This window comes from Sapajus apella, unplaced genomic scaffold (assembly GCF_009761245.1).
Source record: "Sapajus apella isolate SASKATOON/1434 unplaced genomic scaffold, GSC_monkey_1.0 scaffold19, whole genome shotgun sequence".
Lineage (NCBI taxonomy): Eukaryota > Metazoa > Chordata > Mammalia > Primates > Cebidae > Sapajus > Sapajus apella.
This window is the reverse complement of record NW_022436959.1, coordinates 7149067-7164916: the sequence shown is the minus strand read 5'-3', so window position 1 is coordinate 7164916 and position 15850 is coordinate 7149067. Positions and strand designations below refer to the sequence as shown.

The following is a 15850-nucleotide window of genomic DNA, read 5'->3' as shown; positions in this document are numbered from 1 at the left end:
ACAAAGGCATTACAGCAGCAGTTCTGATTACACAGGAAAGCATCATTTAGGCCAGTGTTTCTCCAAACCAGCGTCTGAAGTCTGATGGCAGCAACATCACTGGACAACTTGTTAGGATACAAATTCTCCAGACCAACCCTGAGCTACGGAGTAATCATCATCGAGGATGGGGCCCAACAGCCTGTTTTAACAAGGTTTTCACATAATCCTTTTGCGTGCTAAAGTTTGCAAAGCACTGATTTAGACTACTGTTTATCAAACTGCAGATTACAACCTATTAGTAAGTTGTAAAATCAATCCAATGAGCAGTGACAAGCATTTTACAAAAGTGAAGTCAAACAGAAAACAGAGTCCATTTCAGGTAGCATACGTATTATCTCAAAAACTTGTTTCAGTTCTGCGTATGTGTATACTTGTGTGTACTAACTTGGATGAAGCAGCACTTTTAATTTTTGAAGAGCTGGTAGGTATAATAAAGAAATGACACATTTTCAATGAAGTCAGAGCTGTTCGGTTGACAATAACACACATCGACAGCTTGGTGCTGGTGACTGGAGAGAGTTGAGAGGGGTGAGGAGAGAGGAAAGAGGGCCAAAAAAAGATTATAGAAGGTCAGCATTTTATTTCCAGAATCCTTGTGAGGAAAGAAATAAAAGGGCCCACCAGAAAGGAGGTGGAAAGGGCACCCACCACAAGGGAAATGTCAAGGAGCGTAAGAACACGATAAGTTAATGAGTGACATTCAAGAAAGAACTGTTTTAGTACAACTGGTGAGGATATATGCATTCACTCACTCATTAATTCATTCACAGAACATTTATTGTATCATCACAAGCACCAGGCACTGTGTTAAACACTGGAGGTGCAGATGTGAAGTTTATCATGGAGCCAATTGTTTAGTGACATGCAAGATGTCTAATAATGATAACATGATGAGAGCTATGAAGAGGGATTGTACAGCACTGAGTGGGAACACTGAAGTCGGTCTGTAATGCTGGGGTGGGGAACAGGGTGCAAGGAAACATCTATAAGGAGAGGGCATTTAACAAAAATGATCACCATATCTTAACATGATATTGCATATAAAGCACTGAGTACGTTTTTCCATTTATATACGTGTGTGTACATAGTTACACAACACATGTCTTTATATGTATACATATATTCTTTTGTTTAAAAACTTGATTGCCATATTCTAAGAGTGACGAAAATCATTACATAAAAGACTTATTGCAAATACTGAAAAAAAAAAAAAGACGAAGCATTTCTGTAGTTTTACAAAACACCACTTGCTATTATTTTCAGGTGAGGATATGTGTAGAGACTAGACATTTTCAAAATGGGAGTCTCAGAGCAGGCTGTTCCCTGGGTATCCAGACCCCATTCTGCCACGGAGAGACCACATGAACACTGAGGAATGCACTGAGGAAAATTTTATTACATTCCATTTTAGAGAAATTATAGGATCTTAAAGATGCGGGTACCCTAGGATTTAACACAAGCAGTTTAGGTAAGAAACCTCAAGTCAGCAGGGTGCGGTAGCTCACGCCTGTAATCCCAACACTTTGGGAGGCGGAGGCGGGTGGATCACTTGAGGAAAGGAGTTCGAGACAAGCCTGGCCAACATGGTGAAACCCCGTCACTACTAAAAATACAAAAATTAGCCAGGCGTGGTGGCACCTTCCTATAATCCGAGCTACTCTGGAGGCTGAGGCAGGAGAATGGCTAGAACATGGGAGGCGGAAGTTGCAGTGTCAGTGAGTCGACACAGCACTACCGCATTTCAGCCTGGGTGACTGAGTGAGACTCCGTCTCAAAACAAAAACAAACCTAAAGCCCAAAAAGGTAAAAGGTAATATAATTTGCTCATTACACATAGTTTGGTGTTGGGCCTAGATCCTGGGTTTCATGAGTCAGGTGCAGCGTTCCTGGCACCACGGTTTTTGCCCAACCACGGAGGGTCAAGCTGGATTATCCTGAGTTCTTCCAACTCCATGCTTCCTCCCGGGTTGGTGTTCCATGAGTAAGTCTAATTCAGATCAAGCTGGCTTTTGAGCGTCTGTGTTTTTTTAAATCAGTGTGTAACACCAACACCCACCGAAAGCAAATGGCTCTGGGCACAGGATACAGCCATTCACGCCCCCTGCCAGGAAAAGCAGCAGCTGACACTGGCTCCTCCAGCGTCGCCGGGCCACGTGCGGGAGGAGGGGCCGCCTTCTGGTTGGCGCCCCGCGTCCGTCCCTCCTAACGGCGTAGGCCCCGCGGTGGAGGCGAGGGCGCGCCCTGGCTGGGAGGGCAGGGCTAGAGACCTGTCCATCACCGAGTCTGCGGGTGGCGGCACCTACCGCACCGCCGTACCTAGGCGAGGCAGAGCCGGGGCGGGCAGGCCGCGGCCGGGGGAGGCGGAGACAGGCTGGCGGGAGCCAATCGTCCGGGCGGCGCGAGGGGGCGGGGGCGGGGTCCCCGCGCGCGACCCAAACACAAGGGCCGGGCGCACCCTGCCGCCGCGCTGCTCCGCGGCCTTCCGGCGCGAGGGTCGGGGACCTCCTCCCCTCTTGGGCACCCCCACCTTCGCGGCTCAGATCCTCCCGCCAGCCCGGCCCCTCCTTCGCGGGGGGAGCGAGGCGACGGTTGCCGGGAAGCGTGCGCCACCCCTCCCTCCCATTCTTCGTCTTTCCCTCGCGCGCCACCCGTTTTTCCTCTTTCTCCGTTAATAACAGTTGGGTGGCTGGGGGAGGAGAGAAGGTGGCCCCGGCGAAGTCTGGGCGGGCGCCTCCCACTCAGCCGCCTGCTGCCGTGTGAGCCGGAGGATGGCGGCGGTAGCAGCGGCCGCCCGAGAGGAGGCGGTGCCGAGGCCCGGGGCGCAGAGCGCGGCGGCAGAGAGCGGCAGCGGCCCGTCGTGGCGCACCAGAACCGAAACCGGCGGCCGCCGCACGTCCACCTGAGCCGCCTCTTCCCGCTGGAGCCTGCGAGCGGTGCGCGCAGCTGGATCCCCTTTCCTCTTCGCGTCTCCTCGTCTCCTGCGGCCGCGTGAGGCCGCCGGCCTCGCCCACCGCCCGGAGAAGAGCGCGCAGGGTGCCGACTGCCCCTCGGGGTGCCGGGCGGCGGCCCTGGACGTGCGGGGGCCTCTCTGTGCCGGCCGCGGCGCCTCGGCCCTGCCCTCAGGCTCCTGCCCTCGCTCTCGCCCTCGCTCCCGCCCTCCCGGAGCTCCGGGCGCTGCGCGCGGGGCCGGCCCGGGGCAGGGCGGACATGGGCGCCAAGCAGAGCGGCCCGGCCGCCGCTAACGGCCGCACGCGCGCGTACTCGGGCTCGGATCTGCCTTCCAGCAGCAGCGGAGGGGCCAATGGGACCGCGGGCGGCAGCGGCAGCGGCGGCCCTCGGTCCGCCGCCGCGGGGAGGTTCCCTGCTCAGGTGCCCGGCGCACACCAGCCCAGCGCCTCGGGCGGCGCCGCAGCGGCCTCGGCGGCCCCGGCAGCCCCGGCCCCGCGCAGCCGCTCCCTTGGCGGGGCCGTGGGGAGCGTGGCGTCGGGGGCCCGCGCGGCGCAGTCCTCCTTCAGCATCCCGAACAGCAGCAGCGGCCCGTACGGCTCGCAGGACTCGGTGCACAGCAGCCCCGAGGACGGCGGCGGTGGCAGGGACCGGCCGGCAGGCGGGAGCCCCGGCGGGCCGCGTCTGGTGATCGGCTCCTTACCAGCTCACCTCTCGCCGCACATGTTTGGAGGTACGGCCCCATCTCCGCGCGTTTGCGCCCGGCCCTCCGGCGGCTGCACGTGGGCAGCGGCCGCCGGGTATTTTTACCCCTTCTCCTTTTCTCCTTCGGCCAGGGCGCTGGGGGCTTTTGCCCCGCCCGGCCCGCGCACGTCCCCATCCTGGGAAGAAAGCCGGCAGTTAACACCTGCGGTGCTGCTACCGCGTAGACGCGTGGTTTTGTTTTTAAACCGCGTAAGCACCCTCACCTCTGCGGCTCCCCAGTAGAGAAGGTCCATTTTCCAGTGAGGTGACTGGAGCAAATGTTGTTTTTCAACAAACCGACGAAACAGCCCTTGTGGTTGTGGCTTTTAGTACCAGGAAGTCAGGAGGAGATACATTGCTAAATGTTATATCTGGGGAATCGAGTGGGGAACAGCTTTTAAAGGCCAAAAGTCAAAGGGTCTCAAATGAACATTGAGTTACCATCTTTGGGCCGACTTTTAATATAAAGCTGTAATCCTTAAATCTGTGTCAGCCCCACTTACTATGTCACTTTAATTGGATGAATGCGTTAATGAAAAGTTTGTTTTTAAACCCCACTTAAAAATTTAGACTTAAAAAGTTAGACTTGATTGTACTTCCAAATTACTTAATTTTTTAATATGTATTGCAGCATAATTATCTTTATTCAGTTTCAAATTGTATACATGTTTGGTTACATACAAATAACAGTTAATGTGAGTCCTGCTTAATTTGGACAGCATTTTAAAAATGGATAAGTTTCTTAAGGAAATAAAAATTTTGCAACTCTGCCTACAAGGTACAGTAATTGGCTAGATGCTTTTGAAGAGCAGTATTGACTAGAGTTAAGGAAAAGTCAGTTGTGAAAAATGGACATTTTTAATAGCAAAATGATATGCTTTTCTATAGAAAGAGGAGGAAGGGTGCATTGTCCTGGGGAAAATGAATTCTGCCGCTTCAGTTATGTTTTATGCTGATCCGCTTTATTGAAAACGCTAATAGTAATGAATCAGGACCACCTCCCCGCTTTATGAAAATAAATAGAAGTATAGATAGATAAGCATTCCCATGTCATTGCATTAGGTATCTGATATTAGAAAAATTCACAACTGAGCACAGACGAGCAGTGAAAACACCATCCCTTATATTTTTGTGCCTCTTTTACTCATATTTATAAACGTAGGCACTTTGAGTAGAGACTTAGTAAAGTGGAATACTTAGTAATTTATCTGTTCTGATGTTTGTACTATCAGCATTCACTCCAGTATAATTTAAAAATAGGAATGTCATGTTTAGTTTTTCCTTTTTAGTAATGCTTTGCACATTCAATATGGAACAACGCTTGACTTAAGTAGCTATGTTGTTTTAAAGTAATTTTTGCTTCTTAATTAAATATATTCATCCTTCCTAAAATTGGGCCATTTTTAAAAGTCATTTGCTTTTGAGTAAAAGAACTCTACTGATGTCCTTAGAGTGATTTGATCACAACTAATCTAACAGTTGAAGGTGCTGTAGTCCACATTGAAGAATTGAAAAGGCAATTTCTGAGAATTGGTGATTAGTGCGAAAATGAAGGACAAATTGGTTTTTAATATTTTTTTAAAGTGAAAATATGCATTTGGCAGTTATCAAAAGATGAACATTTAATTTTGTTAAAGAAGGGTGAATAGGAAAAGCCTTGTCAAATTAATAATATTTAATATGCTGATTTTTAAAAATTCATTTTCTAAGAGATGATAATTCCCTTTGGCAAACATTATATTTGTATGGGTTTATTTTGTTAAAGTAAATGCATTTGATTCAGAGCAAGGGACACACAGTTGAGCCCCATGCTATTCCTAGTAAATGAGTAAGTAAATGAGTAAGTAAAAATACCTAGTTGTTAAAGTTGGAGGTAAAGCATTTATCTTTTTTCTTATCTAGATTCTATATCTGTGTACTCACTATAGTTCTTTTAGTACTGTTGGAGTTGAGTGACTGGGGCCTAGTAACAGTGACACTTTCTGAGTAACTTATAGCAGCCTTTCTCAATTCTCTGGAGAGAATTGAGTGGTAGTGTGCAGTGAATTTTAACTTTTAGCTCCAGCGCTTTTAGGATGGTTTTAGTTATGTATCACTCTTGGAACAATTGAGAAAACAGTCATTGAAATAATTTCCTGTGTTTGGTGATTCAGATGAGGAACCTCAGTTGAGAAATGCTGGAAGGGGATGAGAGAAATTACCTGGTCTTTTCTTATTATATGACAGATCAGATGAAAGTGCCACATCCTTAAATCTTTGTTGAGACAGGGAGATGGAATACACTTATGTAAAACCCCTTATTAGTGGCATTGCCTTACTGAGTGGCATTGCCTATTTATTAGTGTATGGGTTATTAGGAAAACAATAGAACTCGATAGAAGCATGTTTCTCCTTATCTTGAGATTTAGAGAGCTAGATGAAGAATCTCACAATTTAAAAAAATTAGACTTGATTGTACTTCCAATTAATTTTTTGGTATGTATTACAGTATTGTGTTTATTAAGTTACAAATTGTATAAATGTTTGGTTACATACAAATAACTATCTGAAAATTGATAAAAGGATTATTTCTGAATTAATGGAAAGTTCATATTGTTTTTTGTAAAACTGTTGTTTTAATTGTTTACATTGTTAACATCTCCTAATAAGAAAATCTGGTACTAATAAGATTCAAAATTATTCTTTTGTAAGCTGTCATGTAATTTAAAGAAAATGAAAAACAGTACCCCCTCCCTTTTTTTTTTTAACCCTTAAGAGTCTAGCAAGTGGAATTGTTAGTAGTTCCCTCATAATGAATTGACACACTGAATGAGGAGGTTTTCTGTGTTGGTTTTATGTTTTGCTGTTTTTTGGACGTCTACTTTGGCTATATACACTCTTATTCTCTCTAGAGAACTGGAAGAAAAGTGCCTAATCCAGATATTTCAGTTTGTAGAAATTTCCTAGAATTGAGTTACCAGACAGCAGAATATGATTATATCTATATAGGGGATTTTAGGTGAAGTAAATCTCGTCTTTGTTACTCTTTTCATACTGGTGCGTGTGACAGTGAACAGATGCTCTCTTGATGGACAACATAGTGTTGCCATCACCTTTGTTTTAAAAGAGGTGTTAAGAGTATTTCCTAATGTTTAAAAGTCTTGATGATTTAAAAGCCTTAGGATTTGTTTGGCTTTAATTTATGTCTATGGTTTTTTCCCTCTGTCAAGTAGCTATTGTTCATACGAGCAATTAATATGAGTGGTAAAATAGCCTTTACTGATGCAAGGATGGAGTAGATGAATTAGGCTATAGAAATATACCAATAAATGGAGATTATTTCCAGAGAAATCGTGTGGACTTCTATAATGTATGCTTGAGTCCAGAAGTGAAAATGTAAATGACTTAATCTAAGGCAGCCAGTGTTGCTGGGTTGCTTTTGGCCTCCTGATTGTCTTAAGCTTTTTTTGGGTGTGGCTTGCTAGTATTTCAGTAGTCTGATTATAATTCAGGTGCCTCCTTACTTGTGAAACATGTTTCCTTATATTGAAGGAGTGTGGGTTTTCTCTTAAAACTGAATATGCTGAATAAAACCTGTGTTTCTAGGAAGATTTCTCTTAATTTTTAAGGCAGATGTGAAGTTTTGTGGTGTTAGATTATCTTCATCAAATTAACCATTGTTGAATTGGTCTCAGTTATCACTTCTTACCAGTATTAAGTGCCAAAGTGTTTGAATTTGGGACATTGTAATTAATCTACTTCATATTCCTGAATATTCTTTTCCATTGAAGGCTTTTATGGGGAGTGGCAGAAGAGGAATGTTTGCCTCTTTCTAAGAAAAATGAGCCTTCTAACCACCACCCTGCCACTCCTGAAGTAAGAATTTTGGAGGTTAATGTTTCTCACTTGTAATTTCATACCTTCATTTACTGTGTTTAAGTGTGGCCTGTGTCATGGAAGTTTCTGCTTTGGGAATTTTTTGGAACTATTCTTGACTGCAAGGTGGGGAGGATTGGTGAGTTACGTAGGGCATCATCTGGTCTGAGAGCAGCCTGACCTAAGAACCTGGTACTTTGATGCTTTGCTGGCTGCTGCAGTGCCTGAGGGAGTAAGAGCCATGTTGTAAGATAGTGTCTTATTTCCTCAGGCATATCTCCAGCAAGTACCTTGCTCTCCTCCAATTTGATTGCTTTGCCTGGTGACCAGTAAGTTCTTCTAGTTACCAAATATCATCAATTAGATATCAACTTTTAAACTATTTATTGTTTGGGTTTTAAGGAGAATTGCCTTAATGTTATACTTATTACATGTACTAAGTATTATGTACAATTGGGTAGGTTGGCAAATGTGTTAAAAGAGAGTGTAGGAATTGCTTTATGTATACAGCAAAATACTTGCTAAGTTTTGCCTTACTTAAATATTCTTAAGAACTGTTGTTTATTTGAAATGTGAGTCTGTGTTTTAATTTTGCATGTACATGACTGGTTCCACATTTATTTGTTTAGAAGTGAGACAAAACCTAGGCCTTTGTGAACAAAGCGTTCAGAAATACCTAGGTTCTGATTTTATTCACTTTCTAAGCTCCCTATTCACAAATGACTACAAATTTAGTGGCTCTAAGCAATACATTTATTGCCTCGGCAGTTTCTATGGGTCAAGAGGCTGGGCACAACTTAGCTGGGTCCTCTGTAAGACTGCAGTCAACATGTTGGCAGGGCTGGATTGTTGTCTGGAGACTCAACTGGGGAAGGGTCTGCCTCCAGACTGCCTTGGGTTATTGGCAGAATTTATTTCTTTGTGGCTATTAGGTTCAGAGCAGCTTGCTTCTTCAAAGTCAGCAAAGGAAGAGACTCTAAGGTGGACTGGTGCTATGTTCTTACATAAATATGTGCATGTAATCACATACAAACCATTGCCTTTGCTGTATTTCATTGATTAGAAGGAAGTCATATGTCTAGTTCATGTGCAAGGGGAGGGAATTATACGAAGGTTTAAACATCAGGAAGTGTAGGAATCAAGAATAGCCAGGTCAATTCTGTCCACCACATGGATTATAGACTTAGATTGACCAGGTGAACATGTAAGTCTGTTTTTTAACTCATTTTTATTTACTTTTAAAAAGTTGTACTAATGCATATGATAAGTATAGTATTAATAAACACGAATTGAGCCCCTTTTAGGGGCTGAGCTTTGTAGATATTGAGGGTACAGATGTGGGGCTTCTTTATGTACTTGCTCAACTCTCAATTGAATTTGAGAGATGGATGTATGTGATTATCATGCAATGCAACAAGCTCTGTAATAGAACTATTAACAGAATGCTTAGTGAAGTATCTTTGTCTAGGCTATTCAAAATTCTTCACAGAGGAGGGTACATTTGAACTGTATTTTGAAGGATTTAGAAGTTTTATGGAGAGAGGGCACTACAGACTAAAGAAAAATCCACAGAAGCATAGGCTTTGATAGGGCTTGCTGAAAAGTTAAATATGTTTGGATTGTAAGGTGTTCAGAGGAATGATGAAAACCAGAAGCTAGAAAAATAGAAAGTGGAGCCAGGTGAAGGATTTTATAGTGCTGTTAAGTTTGTTTTATCTAAGGAAGTTTGAAAGCAGCGGGAGTATCATGATGAGGCCATTGGGCACAATTAACCCTCGTAGTTTACATGGATGGCCTTCAGGCTGTATGCAGCAACCCTGATCAGGACTCAGTTCTTAAGGAGGGGAGTGTGATAGCAGGAGGATAAGCGAGGATTCTTTTAGAATATAACTTATAGAAGATGCCTAGCCGGGCGCGGTGGCTCAAGCCTGTAATCCCAGCACTTTGGGAGGCCGAGGCGGGTGGATCACGAGGTCAAGAGATCGAGACCATCCTGGTCAACATGGTGAAACCCCGTCTCTACTAAAAAAAATACAAAAACATTAGCTGGGCATGGTGGCGAGTGCCTGTAATCCCAGCTACTGAGGAGGTTGAGGCAGGAGAATTGCCTGAACCCAGGAGGCAGAGGTTGCGGTGAGCCGAGATCACGCCATTGCACTCCAGCCTGGGTAACAAGAGTGAAACTCCGTCTCAAAAAACAAAAACAAAAAAAAAAAAAAAAAAGAAGATGCCTAAATTGGAAACAGGGCATTGGTGAGGGAGAAGAAAAGTTGGATTTGATTGAGAATTCTAAGGTAGAACTGATAGAATTGATAACCTGGGTACATAGTGATGTCTTTAGCCAGCATTAAAAATAAAGATGAAGAAGAACAAGTTTTAGGAAATGATGAGTTCTTTTCAGGCCTGTTAAATTTGAGTGGCTATAGGATTTCCATCTGGATATAAATATCCTTTTAAGTGGTTGGAAATATGAGTCTCTAATTCAGGATATTACAAAAAATTGAGAAATCCATTTGCAGGTTATAAGTGAATCCAGAAAGTGGGTAAGATTACTAAGGGATGAACATAAATTGAGAAGGAGCAGGGATGGAATCCAGAGGAGCAAGTATTTTAGGAGACAGGCAGAGGAAGGAGGCCAGCAATTAGAATTCAACCACAGGGAAAGGAAGTTGTTTAAAACCTTTCATAAAAAATAATAAAAATAATATCTGTTCACTAGAGGAAAACATTACAGAGAAGCATGTATGTAATCTTACCACAGAAATAACCAGAATAAAGTGTTACTGTCTTTTATGTATGTGTTTTAGACACACAATTTGGAACATTCATTTTTATATTGTTTTGATTTTAAGCTTTCGGATATTCTAATGCACAGTTTTAAAGGTACAAATTTTCCTCCAAGAACTGCTTTATCTGAATCCCACTGATTTTGGAGACTCCTTGTTAACATTCTGTGAAAAACATTTTAATTTCCCTGTGATTTCTTCTTGATCCATGGGTTACGTATTCTTTGATAACATGCTCTTTCCATTGCCACCAGTTTCTGAGGTCACATTAAAAAGTTTTTTTTTTGAGACAGAGTTTCATTCCTGTTGTCCAGGCAGGAATGCAATGGCGCGATCTTGGCTAACTGCAACCTCTGCCTCTCGGAACCAAGTGATTCTTCTGCCTCAGCCTCCTGAGTAGCTAGGATTACAGGCACACACCACCACACCCAGCTAATTTTGTATTTTTAGTAGAGATGGAGTTTCTGCATGCTGATCAGGCTGGTCTCGAATTCCTGACCTCTGCCCACCTTGGCCTTTTAAAGTGCTGGGATTACAGGTGTGAGCCACTGTGCTGTACCTGGCCCAAAAAAATTTTTTTTTGAAATGGAGTCTTGCTCTGTAGTCCAGGCTGGAGTGCAGTGGCGTGATCTCAGTTCACTGCAACCTCCGCCTCCTGGGTCCCGGTTCAAGCAATTCTCCTACCTCAGCCTCCCTAGTAGCTGGTATTACTTGCACAAGCTACCGTGCCCAGCTAATTTTTGTATTTTTTAGTAGAGATGGGGTTTCACCATGTTGGCTAGTCTGGTCTTGAACTCCTGACCTTGTGATCTGCCTGCCTCAGCCTCCCAAAGTGCTGGGATTATAGGTGTGAGCCACCGCATCCGGCCTAAAATTTTTTATAACATGATTTTTAATTATTACCTAGTATTTCAAAAATCACTCAGGAAATATTTAATGAGGACCTGCTCTTCCCAGCAATAATCTGGGGCTAGAGCAGTGAAGAAATAAAATAAAAATCCCTACTTTTAGGGGCCTTATTATTCTATTTGGAGAGAAAACAAGTAAAATATATAGTGTGTTAGGGCATTGAGGGTAATGGAAAAAAATGGAGTGCAAAGGCTGATGATAGCGATTCTGGGGTGGAGACCCGTCCGTACTTGCTATTTTAAATAGGGTTTTAAGGGTGACCTCACTGACAAGGTGACAATTCAAGCAGAAAGTGAAGGAGCAAGCCTTGAGGATCTCTGGGGGGAAAGCACATTCAGGCACAGGGCACAGTAACTGTAAAGGCCCTAAGGCCTGAGTGTACCTTTTATGTAGGTAAACTGTAGCTGGAGTGCAGAGGGCTGTAGAGGGTGAGAGCAGAGAGTAGCAGGGTTGCTTAAGGTGGGCACAGAATCATAAACTGCCTCATAACCACTGACCTGTGGTTTTCGGCTTCTGTTTTAAAGAGGGGTGGGGAGACACTGGAGTATTTTTGTGCAGAGGATTCACATAATCTGACTTGGGTTTTAAAGGATTACCCTGGCCATTGTGTGAGAGTAGACTCCAGGTGGCAAGAGTCAGCAAGGAGGCAAAAATACAGATGAAAGATAACAGTGGCTTGGACGAGGGTGGCAGTGCTGGAGGTGCTAAGCAGTGGCCAGATCTGGATATCCAGTGTTTTGAAGATAGAGCTACCTGGATTAGATGTGGAGGTATGAGAGAGAATGAAGAGTCAAGGATTTATTTGGTTGTTCCTTATGGTTGAGCATTCACTTTGTTTGCAGTTTGAATGGTTATAATAAAACACTGTTTCTGTGAACACCCTGGTAAGCAAATTTTTAGATTTTTTCTAGTTTTTTTTTTTTTTTTTTTTCTTTTTTTGAGATGGATTCTCGTTCTGTCACCCAGGCTAGAGTGCAGTAGTGCAGTCCTGGCTCACTGCAACCTCTGCCTCCCAGGTTCAAGCAATTCTTGTGCCTCAGCTTCTCAAGTAGCTGGGATTACAGGTGTGCGCCACCACGCCCGGCTGATTTTTGTTTTTTTAATTGAGTCGGGGACTTGCCATGCTTGCTAGGCTGGTCTCTAACTCCTGGCCTCAAGTGATTCGCCCACCTCGGCCTCCCAAAGTGCTGGGACGACACATGTGAGCTACTGTGCCTGGCCCATTTTTCCAGTTCTTAGAAACTTATCAGTGACATGGGATTGCTAGAAACAAAGATACGCTTTTGTTCAGGGCATTTGATCTTTATTGCCAAGTTGCCCATTAGAAATGGAAAGTACTTCTTGCAAGATATAATCTTCAGGACTATGTAAATTTTTCTTAGCCCATAGAAACTTAAGTGAGGTTTTTGATATTTATGAGTGCAGATTGGTAGATATATTTTGAATAGTATTATCTATGAAGTCACTATTTCCTTCAGGGCTCTTTTTTTTTTTTTTTTTTAGCAACAAAAATACTTAGTATGTCAGAAAATTATAAGTACATTCAGTCATTTGAATTTCATAAGTATCGACCTTGTGGAATATCCTAATTTTTGCTTGAATTGTGATTAGTCTGTAGTAGTTCATTAATTTACCTATTCATATGTGAGCTGAGGGGAAAAAAAAGAAGCCTTATCTACATAATAGGTTATTTATTATATGTAATATATTTCAGAGCGCCAGTGCTCAGTTTGAACAATAAATTTTGCTATTTTTAATTTATTTTTATTTTTTCTCCTGTTATCTCTATTCTGTTCTTTCACATTTTTGTAAAGTTAATTTTGTTCTTTCTCCTAGTTTCTTAGTTCTTTATTATTTTTTAATGATAAAAGCATTTAAGGCTGTGTTTACTTCTCACTACATAGTCACTTCGCTTAGCTTTGGATGCTTACCATCTCATTATCGTTGAGTACACATTTTTTCTTTTAAAATCACTTCTGTCAAGGAATAATCATTATCTGCATTTTGATATTTTCTTTTACCTGGAAGTTATTTTAAAATGTGTGTTTATTGTGGTGGTTCTTATTACTACCCTTTTGTTACTTCTAATGTTAACTTAGAAGTATTGCACTGTGGCCAGGCGTGGTGGCGCACACCTGTAATCCCAGCACTTTGGGAGACTGAGCAGGTGGATCATCTGAGGTCAGGAGTTCAAGACCAGCCTGGCCAACATGGTGCAACCCGGTCTCTACTAAAAATACAAAAACTCGTCTGGCGTGGCACGCGCCTGTAATCCCAGCTACTTGGGGGTGCTGAGGCAGGAGAATTGCTTGAACCTGAGAGGTGGAAGTTGCGGTGAGTTGAGATCACACCATTGTACTCCATCCAGCCTGGGCGACAGAGCGAGGCTCCATCTCAAAAAAAAAAAGTAATAGTGTGCCATGGTGAGAGAATTTAAGTCTTTCAGTTGTAAATGATAGAAACAAAACTCAAAATAGCATTAAGTGGAAAAATTATATGTTGTTTCAAATTATTGAAAAGGATCCTAGGGTAACTAAGAGAATTGAAGGAACAAATGCAAGAACCAAGGCCCCTGGAGCTGAAATTTAGAGACAGAGAGAGAGGGAGGGGGAGAGAGAGAGTGTCTGTGTATCTGTGTGTGTCTGGGATTACAGGTGTCAGCCACTGCCCCCAGGCAGTATGGGCCTTCTTTAAGCCGATGGGCCTTGAGACTCTCTGTACTTCCAACTACAAGGAATCTTACAGGCCTGAAGGGAGTACCTTAGCCTCCAGCAGAAAGGACTCAGATTAGCTCACTTTGAGTTCTGCGTCTGTCCATAAATCAATCACAAAAGCAGAGGTGGGATGCACTTTATATCCCGGCTGTATTCTGTACTGTGGGGAAGAGTTTAAGTCTTCAAGTCATGTTTCTTGGCCTGACCTTAAGCAAGTTTCTTATTCCTCTGTACCTCCGTTTTCTCATCTCTAGAATCAGGCCAGACTTAGTGGCTTGCACCTGTAACCCTAGCACTCTGGGAGGCTGTTGGGCGTGGATGGCTTGAGCCCAGCAGTTTCAGGCCAGCCTGGGCAACATGGTGATGAAACCTTGTCTCTACCAAAAATACAAAAACCAGCCAGGCATAGTGGTGTGTGCTTGTAGTCCCAGCTACTCCAGGGGCTGAGCCAGGAGGATTGCTTGAACCCAGGAGGCTGAGGTTGTGGTGAGCCAGGATCATGCCGCTGTACTCCAGCCTGGGTGACGGAACAAGACCCTGTCTCAAAACAAAACCTGCTTTTGTAGTATTGTGAGGGTTAAAGTAGTCCACATACTTCATACCTTTACACTTTTTTAAACTATTGAACGAACCTCTTAAGAAAATGAAAACATCCAAGTAAAATTTATGCCCCACTTCCAGTCTCAGCCTCAGAAAGACTATGTGCTTTACTTGGATACCATATTCCTTTCTCTTCCCAACTGCTCAGATTTTGAAAAACAACCTCGTTTTCCTTATTATTTTTATAATGTGTGTCTTCTATTTACAAAATTCTCCTCTGAACATTTTAATTGAGTGTTCCAGCACATTTACTATGCCAAACACATGGTAAAACTGTAAATATTGAATGTTTCCCAAAATGTATTTGATAACTACATTATTATGTTTTAAGATAAGATTATTATCAAAATTATTGCTGCATTTAAGTTATGTTTGAAAATGTGCTGTAGAAGTGGCATGCTCTGTTTTTATTTGTATAACGTAAATATAGGTAAATTAATTTTTGAACCAAATAGGTATAATGTAAGTTATACAAATGGGGGCAGTTATAAAATTGCCTTAGAAGTAAAATTATACTGTGCTTATAGCTCATTTGTAACCGTTTGAATGTGTTACAAAGTGTTATCAATGTGAGTGTGTTTTGTGGGTGGTTGGAGATGGTTGGAAGGGTGGTTGATAAGGCAGGTCAGTGTTTTCCTTAAGTGTGTGCTGCTGCTTCAGGGCAGAGTCTGAAAAACTTGGATTTTTTTTTTTTTTTTAGTTATATAATTTACTGCATCTCAGGCAACCTGGATGACATGGTATTTAACCAAAGCATTTCACTATTTGCTGGTGCTTCAGCACCCTTCAGTCTGAGAGTCCTGGAGTCTTGATTTAGAACTCTCCAGATCTCTGTCTATCATAGCGTAGCACTTCTTCAAAAACAGCATATCTGGTCACCTTGAAATCTCAGTTCCTTAATAACTCCTTTTGTCCACTCTTCCTACCACCTTACCATACACAGAGGTTTTCGGAGGATTGCCATTAGTTTCTTTAAAACAAAATGAGCCGGGCGCGGTGGCTCAAGCCTGTAATCCCAGCACTTTGGGAGGCCAAGGCGGGTGGATCACGAGGTCAAGAGATCGAGACCATCCTGGTCAACATGGTGAAACCCCGTCTCTACTAAAAATACAAAACATTAGCTGGGCATGGTGGCACGTGCCTATAATCCCAGCTACTCAGGAGGTTGAGGCAGGAGAATTGCCTGAACCCAGGAGGTGGAGGTTGCGGTGAGCCGAGATCGCGCCATTGCACTCCAGCCTGGGTTACAAGAGT

The 15850-nt window shown here is 43.2% G+C and overlaps 1 protein-coding gene across 1 annotated transcript in view; it reads left to right on the top strand.

Annotated features, from left to right (window-relative positions):
- The first annotated feature begins 2187 nt into the window (after window positions 1-2187).
- The window catches only part of ZNRF2 (zinc and ring finger 2), an 88950-nt gene continuing 75287 nt past the window's right edge, over window positions 2188-15850 (top strand). Inside the window, exon 1 of the mRNA XM_032286892.1 lies at window positions 2188-3721. Coding sequence (XP_032142783.1) covers window positions 3250-3721 — 472 coding nt within the window. The 5' untranslated portion in view covers window positions 2188-3249. The remainder of the gene's footprint in view (window positions 3722-15850) is intronic.